General features: G+C 36.7%; 1 protein-coding gene across 3 annotated transcripts in view; it reads left to right on the top strand.

Moving 5' to 3' along the window:
• The first annotated feature begins 938 nt into the window (after positions 1 to 938).
• Positions 939 to 14,309, top strand: part of LOC131943997 (serine/arginine repetitive matrix protein 1) — a 38,289-nt gene continuing 24,918 nt past the window's right edge. Inside the window, exons 1-3 of one of the 3 annotated variants that reach the window (XM_059304427.1) lie at positions 939 to 1,110; positions 1,530 to 1,741; positions 8,225 to 8,365. In XM_059304427.1, the coding sequence (XP_059160410.1) occupies positions 1,073 to 1,110; positions 1,530 to 1,741; positions 8,225 to 8,365 (391 nt within the window). In that variant the 5' untranslated portion in view covers positions 939 to 1,072. The remainder of the gene's footprint in view (positions 1,111 to 1,529; positions 1,742 to 8,224; positions 8,366 to 14,309) is intronic. The other 2 variants (XM_059304428.1, XM_059304429.1) reach the window with 2 other exon arrangements.

A 14,309-nucleotide genomic window follows, 5' to 3' on the forward strand; every position in this document is an offset into this window, starting at 1 on the left:
GGATCGGGTTTATAATACTGTTTATAATACTGGCGCATTATAACACAAGAAATGTACACACTTTCTGGTTAAATTCGTAACATTTCAAATTGTTTTCAACTTTTTAAATATTTTCCACAATTTTAGCTATTATAATTTAAATACTTTGTGATGTGTTCAACGCCGGTGTTATTTAGTTTATTATTTATAGACTTTTTTTCTTTTAGTATTTATTTAATATTCTGAAATATAAAAGGGTAATACGATATAATAAAATTAGATATTTTCATAATTTTAAAATATGCTATTATCATAAGTCAAGATTTACTTTTTATTTTTTCTAAACACTTTCAAAGCTGCTTTGTTTAGTAATTATTATTTATTTTATCACTTCTTAAGATCTCATTTCTTAATTTACTAAGAGTGGTTAAGGTTGTAGTGCGGGTTGGTTTGTTTTTATTTATGCTCATCTTTAAGATAATGCGTAGTTTCTATATCTATAATATAAGCTGCCAGTGTCATCGCACTTCCGTCATTTCATCATCGGTATCTATACTTCGCTTATAGAGCGACGCATACACACCGTGAGAGCGTTGGCTCTTTTTTTTTAAATTTATTTTACCGTTAATTTTCGTTAATATCCATATCCACACCAACGTGCACGGTGCGCAGAGGGAATAAGCTAGTTATAAATATACGAGATAATGGACGGGACTTCCGCTTCATTTTCTTGATGGATACACATTTCCCACCAACCACCTACATAGAATAGTTCTCCTTTCGACAAAAGTGATACCCAAACAAAAAAAATCTTTAAAACTACTTTGCTTCGTTTGTTTTAAATAGCCTACACTGGACGAATTATCAAAATATTCCAAGTCTCGTTGAAATTCCCATTATAACGTTGATGAGATGCAATTTCTATAATGTAAATTAATGTTTGGTTGCAAATGCTAATCACAGTGGGAATTGCCGTTTTTTGTGGGGTTTTTTGTACAATTGAACGTGACATTTGAAAAGTCGTTGTCAACTAGATTTTAAAATGATCCTAATATCACTAGATCTTGATCGTGTGTCGCCTGGACATAAGTAAATGTCTATAAAAGACTTCGTCTTGACTACTGATGACAAGTAAGTCTACAGTTTCTTTTTTTAAATAGATCATTTTTCAACGGTCGTAGAATTAAGAAATTTAATTAGATCTGGATGTAGCTCTAGATCTATACCTACAAGCTCTACAGTAATCTATAGTGACAGTAAATTGTGCGTCAATGTAGCCTAAATGTTTTATATAAAATCTAAAAGAGATCTAGGACCTAGATTCTAGGTTATTCTAGACCGACAGTTATCTTTTTGTCAACGTGTATTGAACTTGTGTTAATGAAGGCGCCTATCTTGTGGTCGGTGTGTAGAGGTAGATCCAGATGTAGATGATGTAGATGTAGATGATGTAGACGTATAATTATATGTAGACGTAGATGTGATGTAAATGTAGATGTATATGACATAGATATATTCTGCTGAGATGAATGAAGTGAATGTTTTCACAGAGCATTGTGGCAACGATTTAAAGGTCTTGTTGGAGCACAGGTGGTACGTCTGAGTGTAGTCGAGGATTACATGCCTCGTCCTTCCAGTTTCTCTTCTCAGTTCTCCAGCGAGACCTCGGGCTCAGAAAACTCGTTCATCCAAGATGGAGACCTGAACCAGTTGCAGAGAAACACGAATGCTCTGTGCCATGTCGGTAAACAGCCGTTTTTGGGTAAGCTGTTTATTTTATGTTAGCCACTGTAAGATGTTTATCTTATGTTAGCCACTGTAAGATGTTCATCTTATGTTAGCCACTGTAAGATGTTTATCTTATGTTAGCCACTGTAAGATGTTCATCTTATGTTAGCCACTGTAAGATGTTTATCTTATGTTAGCCACTGTAAGATGTTTATCTTATGTTAGCCACTGTAAGATGTTTATCTTATGTTAGCCACTGTAAGATGTTTATCTTATGTTAGCCACTGTAAGATGTTTCTAACTAAATGTATTCATTTATAAAAGTAATCACATGTTTCTAACTAAATGTATTCATTTATAAAAGTAATCACCTGTTTCTAACTAAATGTATTCATTTATAAAAGTAATCACCTGTTTCTAACTAAATGTATTCATTTATAAAAGTAATCACCTGTTTCTAACTAAATGTATTCATTTATAAAAGTAATCACCTGTTTCTAACTAAATGTATTCATTTATAAAAGTAATCACCTGTTTCTAACTAAATGTATTCATTTATAAAAGTAATCACCTGTTTCTAACTAAATGTATTCATTTATAAAAGTAATCACCTGTTTCTAACTAAATGTATTCATTTATAAAAGTAATCACCTGTTTCTAAAAATCTAGTACGAAAAGTCTGTACAGAACTTGTAACGTTAAAACAAAAGATTAAATAGCGTGTCGTTTATACAAAAGTGATACAGCACTGTGGAATAAGACGATTCTTACAATGTCTCGATAGCCAACTTTTTCTATTGACAGTGTCCGAACAAATAGTCAAAATTCACTGCCTGTCTGCTAGTGCCAACATTATAATGATGTTGTAGTTCTACTTGTTTGCTATTGTGACCATTGAAAATTTAATGGAACTTAGGTGAAGAGGGGAGGGGGTGTATATTGTTCTTTACAAAAATGTAAAGGTATATGCAATCCTATGTGAGTTTTAAAGGCTTTTATTTTTCTTGCTCAGTATGTTTGTGTGTGTGTGTGTGTGTGTGTGCGTGTGCGTGCGTACAAGCGAGCTTATGTGTGTGTTGTATGAGTGTGTGTTTTGTATGTGTGTATGTGTATGTGTTATATGTGTGTGTATGTGTGTATGTGTGTTTGTGTATGTGTGTTGCTCCGCAAAGATTGGAATCTAAATTTAACCCACATCCCACTGTCAGATTTATCTGAGATTCGGCCAATAAAAGAATGTTTAATCTAATTAGATAGACAATCAATCGTTAAAAAAATTATTTTAAAAATGAACAAATTTCTATATTTCAATCGAAGATTCCACAAATTTCGGGTGCGCGGACCTTTGACCACAGGTGCTTTGACCATAGGGGGTTTGACCATAGGTGGTTTGACCATAGGGGTTTCGACCACACCGGGGCTTTAACCATAACGGTGCTTTGACCATAGGAGCTTTGACCATAGGGGGTTTGACCACAGGTGTTTTCTCAGCAGAGGGTCTTTGATCACAGGTGGTTTGTCAACGGGTGTTTGATCACAAGCGCCGTGTCCGCCTTTGACCACAGGTGCTTTGTCCATATAGGGTCTTTGATCACAGATGGTTTGTCCGATGCTGGCGTTTGATAACAAGCGCGCGGGCAGATGAGGCTCGTTAGCTGGGGACAGCCACTCTTCTAGGAGAGACAACTCTAAAATCAAACAACTGCTGCCTTGTAGCTTGTTCTTGGTTGGACAAAGGCTATGGAAGCAAATCCAAAAAGAAAAGCAGGCTGAAATCGGAGTCAATGGCCTCAATGGCGCATAACCAGTTGACACGTAACGCTTAATTGTGTTGGAGGCGTGGTCGAGTCGGCAAAAAGCTCATGGTTGATAAATTCGAACAAAGTCTCGAGTTCAAACCAACTGGCAGATAAAATCTCGATCCCTTTCAACACTTATAATTAATTTAAGAACGGAGAAGAAGATAACAAGCGCTTTGTCCTTATATGGTAAGGATTAATTTTAAAAGTTGTGTAATTATATATTAAATTGCGACAGGATGTAATAGTATGTTAATTCATTTGTCATTTAATTAACCATAAAAGTATTACTTCTTTGACTATTCTGTTGGCATGTTTTTTATCCTTTATATATGCAAAGTATTTTCAAGTACATCAACATTATTTATTTGTGAAACGTGTTATATGTCGCATTATTGGTGTTCCGTTTATATTTAAAATAAATCTATGAGGTCTAGCACCAGACTTTATGTGGAGACTAAAATATCGTTCTTGACTATTTTAGTACGTGTTAATTTCTATTAATGGACTTTCAGAAAACATTTATAAAATGGTATAAATTGTATCATAAATTAAAATAGCAGTTTATTATTTCTATTTTAAAATCTTTAAATTCTGCTCCGCTGTGGTCAAACCCCCTATGGTCAAACACCCTATGGTCAAAGCACCTGTGGTCAAAGCGGATTCTTAACTTAACCCACTTTCCGTCCGATTGAGCTGAAATTTGTTGGCACAGTGGTAGATCTTGGATGACAATACATGAATATCGATTTTTTTTTATCTAATGGAGGCGAGCGAGTTGGCGAGAATCCTTCCATCATGTTGTTGACAGGGTATAAAAACATGCTTTTAGATTTAGCAAACAAAGCGACCGTAAAAATAATTTGGTTGAAATAAAAACTTAAGCCTAAAATTAATTCAGAAATTTTATATTTTTAGAATCAATGCTATAAAAGTTGTAAATCCAGTTGCTTTATATTTTTAGAATCAATGCTATAAAAGTTGCAAATCCAGTTGCTTTATATTTTTAGAATCAATGTTATAAAAGTTGTAAATCCAGAGAACTTGAAAATAATTTTTAGAGTTTAAGGCTACATTTCTATTTATTTTCATCAAGCCTAAGTTATAACCGGATGTTTCACTTTCGTCAAGACAAATATTGATTGGCTGTACAGGAACTCCGTGATCGATAACTAATTGCTTAAAAACTTTGCAGATCAAGTTTTAAAATAACAATTCAAATTTAAATCCCATGACCTAGTTTTCCTTTTTTTTTACTTTCTCGTATATACGTAGTATAGAGAAAGTATTGTAATCGTGCAAAAAAAAAATCGAGATTTTTACAAATCTCGACGTTTTACACCTCACTGATACGGAAAAACATAATTTTGCAATCTTGTCCGTATGTCTGTGTGTGTGTGTGTGTCTGTCCGTGTGTGTGTCTGTCCGTGTGTAAACACGATAACTTGAGTACCGTTACAGCTAGGTTGATGAAATTTCATATATAAGTATTTTATCAAAATCGTAGATCCGTATCAACTTTTGAGCGATTTCCGATAACCGGAAGTGGTACTTTTCCTACTTTGAAATTTTTAAAAGCCTATAACTTGAGTACTATTTCAGATAGATAAATGAAATTGCACATGTAAGTAAAAGATCTAATTCTCTACCTTCTGTTAAATTTTGAGTAATTTCCGTTGACAGGAAGTAGTAATTTACGCTACTTCCGATTTCTCAAAAAACTAATGTAAATTTTAAAAGTACTAATAATATTGCGCACTATTATGCGCTTTTTTATTTCGCGTTCACTTGGTGTGCAATTAATTTGTCTACGAGATTTTATTCTATTTTTAAAACTTTAAGTATTTAAAATGGATTAAAAATCATGTCTATAGCCCGAGTTCCCATCCCCTGTTATTTTATATAAAAATATTCGAGAAAGTTTAGGGGAGATCACTACCGGTTTATTTTGCTTACAATGTGTACAATAAAATTTATGGCAGTCTATCGAATAGCATGGTGCCCAGTGGCGTAGGCAGGGGGGTAGGGGGGGGTCATAACCCCCCATTGACCCCTCGGTATATATATATATCAAGTATGAGGGGGGTTGCAAATCGAAAGTTTTGGGGGGGTGCAAATCGAAAGGTTGAGGGGGGTGCAAATCAAAAGTCTGAGGAGGGGGTGCAAATCGAAAGTCTGTCCCCGGGTAAAAATTGGACCCCCCCCCCCCCCCCCCTTGAGACGATCCTGGCTACACCACTGATGGTGCCATTGTTTATGTCGCTATTGCACTTGAAAACCTATTAGCCCGCTTAGTAGGCAATTTATGATAACCCGTTAAGATTAATATTGCCAAAAATGTCTTCAAATCTACTTGATTCATTTTCAAATTATATCTGTTATTTTGATTGGCGTACACAATATTGTTTTGAACAAACATGTTCATTACACTTTTAACAAAACATTTTCAAACAACATAACAGGTTTGTGGTCTTTCATTGATTTCTAAGTGGTATATCATCCCCGCCGTTTCGATCTGAATAATTGAGATCGAGATGACGAGGTATTACCTCGGTCTGTTGTGAATAATTGAGATCGAGATGACGAGATATTACCTCGGTCTGTTGTGAATAATTGAGATCGAGATGACGAGATATTACCTCGGTCTGTTGTGAATAATTGAGATCGAGATGACGAGATATTACCTCGGTCTGTTGTGAATAATTGAGATCGAGATGATGAGATATTACCTCGGTCTGTTGTGAATAATTGAGATCGAGATGACGAGATATTACCTCGGTCTGTTGTGAATAATTGAGATCGAGATGACGAGATATTACCTCGGTCTGTTGGAAGAGTTGACGAGATAAGATCATCATTTCCTCCTTCATCATTCACAACAGCAGGATCTGGTGGAACCAAGAGAACATCGTACTCCTCATATTATCATTATCATCAGACATTAGCGATTCAAGAGCTTTATCTAGCCCTAAATAGTTATTTTGACTTGTAAAGATGCGACGGAGTTCCATTGTAGAAACTGTGTAGCTACAAAATATGAATACTTATAGTACAGATCTGCCCATTTGAGTAGTGCTATAAAATGCAGCCTACTGCATTGTAATATAAAAAGGATGTAAAAACAATAACAACACATGTTTTATTATGGTCTTATTGTATATTTCGATAAAGAAATAGTAACAAAACTTTATTAGGTATTTTTTTAAAAAAATATGTATCTAACCTTTATACACGCGCTTGTGAGCAGGAAAAACGAACTAACAAAAATGACAGTTATCATTGCACTGCCACCATATTGAATTTTGTTTAGACAACTAGTGCAATCTATTGTTCCAGGATAAACATTATTGAAAATATATCACCACTTAAACAAGTGTACTCATGCGAATACAGAAGGAGGTAATGGGTTAGTTACCGAAAATATTAAAAACATCCAATCGTTAGTAAAGTCGAAAAAAAAAACAAGACAGACAGAATTTTATAACCATATTAATTGTAACTACGCCGTGCATGATTTTTAAATTAAATAATGGGCCTCTCGAATACTTTCTCGCTCGCGTCCATTAGTTAGACAATTAGTCATTACAATTTTATTTTTAAAATTTCAATTATAATAAAGCGGGAGTGATCTCCCCAAACTTTCTCGAATATTCTTATATAACACTATGGGGGATGTCAACTCGGGATATAGACATTATTTTTACAAGCTTTTATTTAACTCACTTCCTCTGTCGTCAGTCTAGATCGAAACGCCGAAGCGAAATTGCAGGCACTTCTAACTGACTTCGTAATTGGTACGTGGGTCAAGGCATGAAGACAATGCATCGTGACATTAAATTTGACTTAATTGGTCGCCTGATTAATTTTTTATGAATTAATTAAAATTTGGATAAAATTAGTAGGCAGTTCTATCCACACGCGTCATCACGGCAAAAGCGCGTCATCACGTTCAATAGCTGCGCACTGGTTTTTAGTCATGTAGCTCTATTGTAAATAAAAACATATAAAGTACTAAAAAAAAATCATTAAAAACTTTTTAATAACAAGCTTTTATTATTCATGTAACTCTACTGTAAATAAAAACATATGAAGTACAATTTTTTTCCCTAAAAAACGTTTTAATAACAAGCTTTTATGTAATAATGCACTGAAAAGTAGAAAATAAATTATACACTACTATTTAAATTACTATAAAGAAAAGCGTGGGTCTCTTCCTTAATATTAGTAAAGGTATCCAATAGATACTGAAAAGTTAATACAGAACTAGAAATTTGATATAATACTTATATATGAAATTATTTCATCAACCTAGCTGTAACGGTAGGCCTACTCCAGTTATCGTGTTCACACATATATACGGACAAAATTGGAAAAATATGTTTTTTCCTAACCCTAACCCCAAGGTGTAAAACGTCTATTTTTGCACGATTACAATACTCTATTCTTCTTATGTATACGAGAAAATAAAAAAAAAAGAGATAACAAGATTTTTAAAAAATACTTGCAATCGCTGGATCAGATTCAGAGGGCCGTCTAAGCTCCGGTTAGCATAAAAGACAAACACACACACACACACGCACACGCGCACTCTCTTATTTATATAGATATATAGATGTTAACTTTAAATTAAAACAAATCCAAAAATAAAAATCAAAGTTTACTTTTTGCTTGTCATTTGTTGGCCTAAAAATGAAGGTAAACTCCAATCTACACAACAGGTGTGGAAGCTGTGTCCCGGGATGTGAGGCCGCTGCTCAACTTTCTTCTTTCTAGCTTGCATGATGTGACGTCATCAAATCTGGATGGTGATAGATGTGAAAGCGGTAAACGACAAAAGGAAAACAAACGCAATATGAGATGTATGTTTCAATTACGTTCTGTCTGATAGCATGTGGGTTAGGTTTAGTTCCATTCTGTTTAAATTATAGTTTGATTGAGTTCGATTATATCGATTATATAAGATAGGTAACTTTTGAAAGTAATAATTTTTTAAAATAAGTTTTATACTATTTGCAACAAAAAACAGAAAACCACAAAGAACGGCATTTTTTTTTAATAAGAATTTCGTTATAGATTAAGTTATGTATCGTAATTTAATTGAAAAAATTATTTGCAAAAGCTAATGTAATTATATAAAGCTCAACAAATGGATTCTGTTTCTCTGTCTGTATGTATGTATGTGACAGCGGTTGAACCCTTGGTATAAGAGGCATATAGTAAAAAACACAATACTTGATCGCCATAGTGTAATACAGGGGTCTCCAAACTACGGCCCGCGGGCCGGATGCGGCCCGCGAGGTCCTTCCATCCGGCCCGCGGAGATCATTTTGTTTACGGAAAAAATCGTTTGTTGTTGATGGCTGAGGAACTTTGCCCAGAAAAATTAAAGACATGCCTGGAAGAAATTGGCCCCCGAACTGAAATTTTATAGTTAATGCGGCCCTCGGACTGAAAAGTTTGGAAACCCCTGGTATAATACATCTAAAGTGTTTTTTATCTAAATTAATAATTTTAAAAATGATTATATAAGGTTTTGTAAAACAAATTTAAATTCCCAAATGTATAATTTTTAATTAACGTCAAATGGAATAAAAGAAGTCAAAGAATATGTATCATCCTTCTCAAAAGTGTTAAAAGTGTATAAATTACTTCATTTTGGTCCTTTATTGTGAATTACTTCCATTGATAGATCACTCACAAAAATATTACTTCCCTTTAAAAAAAACATTACATCGGGGGAAAAATTATTTTTTATAAGATTGTTTTGGTGTTGGAAATAAATAATTATATAATTGGAATTGAAATCATCTTTCAAGTAATACGTTTGCGAATGTTCCACAAACGTTTATTCTGTCATGAAATTACTGTTTTAACTTAAGCACTCCACATAAAAGTCATCGCCAATTGATTAATCATTCAAATTCTCAATTATTACTTTTTTTTTAAAACCTAAGCAAAGCTAGAGTGTATGCCTAGTATATCGTATATATCTCATACTATTTTGATGCAAAAAAATAATTGAAGATTATTAGTATTCGTTACTGTTATAATTTCAATGCATATCAAAGTAATTATCCCACTAAAAGTATATATATACATATATATATATATATATATATATATATATATATATATATATATATATATAGTGGAATGTTCGAAATTAAAAGATTTACATTAATAATTACAATAATTATCTCATATTAACAGAGGCGTGGCTAGTGGAGGGCGGTTGGCGGGCTGCCACAACCGCCGACTTAAAGGGGCGCTAATAATACATAGATAGATAGGTAGCTACTAATATAAAAGCTAATTACTGAATTATATATACAGTCGAAATTAAGAATGTGACTGCTACTTGGCATTACGGTCCTATTTTATTGCTTTCTACATAATTTGTGTGACACCAAAAAAAAAAAGCGCCCCGACCTTTCAAAAAAAGTTAGGTAGGGGGCATATTTTGAACTTCGCGAATAACTATAAATAGGTCAAAATTGATAGTTCGTCCTGTGCACCGAAGTAGATCGCTACGCCTTTGTATATCACCCTTTTATATAATATAAAGTTATTAATTATTACTTTTTAATAATGGCGATTACACATTTTTGCGCCCCCGTATGGTTAGCGCCCAAGGCGACCGCCTAGTTCACCTTATAGGTAGCGCCTATATATGAATGATTTATTTATTTGCGATTAGATATTATGTAGAATGATTGTGGGCTTAAGTTTGTGGTACTATTTGGCGCGCAATTCAACGTCTTAGACCTCGGCATATAAAGGGATAATTTGGTCAGCACGATGCCCAGCAGCCTTTACTTTCCTTAACGTGAGTTAGGTACCTATCAGAGTTGGGTGGACTTAGGGACGTTCCACTTGCTTGAACCTGGATTCGAACTGGAAACGATCGAGTTAGCAGTCTAGCGCTCTACAGCTAGGCCATGTTAGAACATATAGGCCTACTAAATTACTATTTTAAATCTATATCAGTCGTCACTAACCAACGATGAGGACTGTAATATTTAAATGCCTAGTATATATATATATATATATATATATATATATATATATATATATATATATATAAATATATATACATATACATATATGTAAGCCCTGCTAGGGGGGGGGATACCTAAAATCTACCCTTCTAGGCTTATCTAACTAACTAATCTGTCCGGTCAGTGCAACCGTGGTAGAACCCACAGTGGTTAAACCCTAACCTTAGTCTAAATTTAAAAAAAACAGAAAAAAATCTTTAACAAATAATATAAAATTTATTTAACAAAATAAATATGGAACCAAAAGTTATTATAAAAAAACCAGAATCTAGATCTAGACAAAACACTCAAGACATACAAAACAGAAACAGAACTCAACGGAGACCCAATTTCGGACCCCTGTCCATACACCACATAAACGTGACACAGAAACTCTTCAACACACAGGCCTCGACATTCCAGCAGAATGTCCCTCCTTGTCGACACACCACATTCACGAACAAAGAAACCAATACTACGAACAAAGAAACCAATGCTACGCACAAGAAAATAGTCCCTAATACAATAATAAGTAACATTCAGGACATAAAGCAAAGTGGAGCAACAATCCAAAACAAAGTTTGCATAAATAATAACATTAAAATATAAACAAGACACAATAACCAGGCTACAAACCATTGTAAAATCAAAATCATATCAGCGCCATAATAGCGGACTACTTAACTAAAAACCACAACAATCCTCAAAGGAACATAAAAAGCGACATTTGCCTTCTTAGTTACAAATAATTATAATAACAGATAAACACACTCCAGCCGCTCACATACACGCCCCTTAAAGCTTGCTGTCACCGCAAGCTAAATAACTTGAAAAAAATCAGCCCACAGGGCACAATCATAATTTTACAAAAACAAAAACTTTGCAAAAAAACCAGCCCACAGGGCACAATCACAATTTCAGCAAAACACAATAAAATTTTGCAAAAGAACTTGCAAAAAAATCAGCCCACAGGGCACGATCATAAATTTTACAAAAAACAAAATTTTGCAAAAAAATCAGACGATGTGGCTGTAGCAGCCGGCGGTACAACTTTGACCGGCCTTGGGGAGGGCGGTTGAGCCTTGGGAGGCACATATCTCCTAATCTGTGTGCTGGCCACCCGGCGGGTGCCAGAAGGGCCATCTTTCTTTTTAATGGTGTAACACCCGCCGGTGATCGGAGGTAATTCAACCACGACATAAACTGTCGGGCCGTCCAGGTCTGCCATTTTGCGTCTGCCTAGTGGGGGTTGTCTCAGAAGGACCAGGTCGCCTATGGCCAGTTCAGCTACAGGTGCCTTTTTGACCAGTTTGTCCTTCTTGCTTGACTCTGTCTGGGGGCATGCCCCAGCACCACCACCCGGTGCCTTAATTAAGGATGGGTTAGGTGGAACCATTGCCTCTAGTTCCTCAGATTGGTCCACCTTTACACTGGTTATGCTGGCGCGTAGGCAGGATGTTGGGCCTGATACCACTGACGGATCTGGGTGAAAAGGTTGGTCTAATGGCTGTACCACCTTGTCGTCCTTCATTCTGGGGTCTCCTTCCGTCGCCTGAATGGTTGGTACACCCTTGGCAGGCACCAGAGTCCTTTCGCGGGGGCGGAGGACCTTGTCCCCTCGCCATCTCTTCGGTGTCACTTGATTCCCTTTGGGCCCATATTTCTTTGCCATATGGCAATGACGGGCGAGGTGACCCCTCTGGTGACAGTTATAGCAGCCCTTTGAGTGGACCTCCGTGCGCTTGCGAGGTGCTTGGCGCACATTGGACAATTTGGTGTCCCGCGTAAAGTGCTTCAGCAGAGCAGCAAGCTGCTCTGTGAGCCTGTTGACTTTGTCCTCCAGCTTGGACCTGAACGAACATTTTCCAATTGGCCTGGCATCTATTGCTGCCACGTAGGCAGGTTCAGCAAGAGGGTCCTCGTCTCCAGACCATCGAATGGCCGCATCACGTATGGCCAGGAAGGGGATCTTAGGGTCCCGGAAAATCAGCTCGTGCAGATGGCGTCTGACTGTGGCCTGGCTCAGGTTTTCCACAAACTGGTCTCGAAGAAACCCTGCATCAGTCTGTGGGACCTGCAGGGCACTCTGCCTCGTAACCAGGGTCTTGAAGGCTCTGTGCAGTCGGTGCGAGTAGGCCCTCACCGACTCGTGTTGGCCCTGTACAACCATCTGAAACTGGGCCATGAGCTGCGGTACTCTCCTCTTCTCGCTGTACACCTCTCTGAGGAGCCTGAGGGTGGCTTCTGGGTCATGCTGCAGGTCATCACCCCTGCAGCTCAGCTCCTCTCTCACCGCTTCCCCCAGGTACTGCCAGAGGAGGTCCTTCCTCTCTTCTACTGAGAGGTCTCCCCTGGCCCTCCAGAGGGACTGGACCTCTTTGATGAACCGGTCCACCTCATAGCCATGGCTGTCCCCATGAAACTTCCTGATGAGGATCTCCCTGGGTGGAACGATGATGATGGTTGGTGCCACCTCCGCCATCTCGTCCGAATTGGGTGTTTTAAACAACAAACGGTTCCTACACTAAACAAAAACTAAACACAAATGGTTCCATAAAGGGCCTATCAAGAAAAAAATTTATCTAAGCTACACTAGCCCTAGAAAAACAAAAATTTAACTAGACTAAAGCACTGACCCCACTCGTGCTACCAATTTGTAAGCCCTGCTAGGGGGGGGATACCTAAAATCTACCCTTCTAGGCTTATCTAACTAACTAATCTGTCCGGTCAGTGCAACCGTGGTAGAACCCACAGTGGTTAAACCCTAACCTTAGTCTAAATTAAAAAAACAGAAAAAAATCTTTAACAAATAATATAAAATTTATTTAACAAAATAAATATGGAACCAAAAGTTATTATAAAAAAACCAGAATCTAGATCTAGACAAAACACTCAAGACATACAAAACAGAAACAGAACTCAACGGAGACCCAATTTCGGACCCCTGTCCATACACCACATAAACGTGACACAGAAACTCTTCAACACACAGGCCTCGACATTCCAGCAGAATGTCCCTCCTTGTCGACACACCACATTCACGAACAAAGAAACCAATACTACGAACAAAGAAACCAATGCTACGCACAAGAAAATAGTCCCTAATACAATAATAAGTAACATTCAGGACATAAAGCAAAGTGGAGCAACAATCCAAAACAAAGTTTGCATAAATAATAACATTAAAATATAAACAAGACACAATAACCAGGCTACAAACCATTGTAAAATCAAAATCATATCAGCGCCATAATAGCGGACTACTTAACTAAAAACCACAACAATCCTCAAAGGAACATAAAAAGCGACATTTGCCTTCTTAGTTACAAATAATTATAATAACAGATAAACACACTCCAGCCGCTCACATATATATACATATATATACATATATATACATAAGCCCTGAGAGGGGGATGTCTTAAACCTACTCCAATCTAACCCTAAGGACTATCAGCTATCGGGCGTCGGTACAACTGAAGCTAAAGCCACGGTTGTTAAAACCTAATGGCGTGGTTGAGCCTCGAGTTCAAACCTAATGGCGTGGTTGAGCCTCGAGTTCAAACCCTCGGGCAGATGAGACTCGACAGCTGGAGACATCAACTCTTCTAGGAGGGACAACTCCAAAATAAAACAAGTGCTGCCTTGTTGTTTGTTCTTGGTTGGACAAAGGCCATGGAAACAAATAAAAAAAAGCAGGCTCCTTTTTTTATTTTTGATGACTGGGAGGAGTTCGGGGGGGGGGGGGGGGTATTTTTTCTAGCAG

This window comes from Physella acuta, unplaced genomic scaffold, assembly GCF_028476545.2.
Source record: "Physella acuta isolate Inbredline_101_S28 unplaced genomic scaffold, ASM2847654v3 ptg000476l, whole genome shotgun sequence".
NCBI lineage: Eukaryota > Metazoa > Mollusca > Gastropoda > Physidae > Physella > Physella acuta.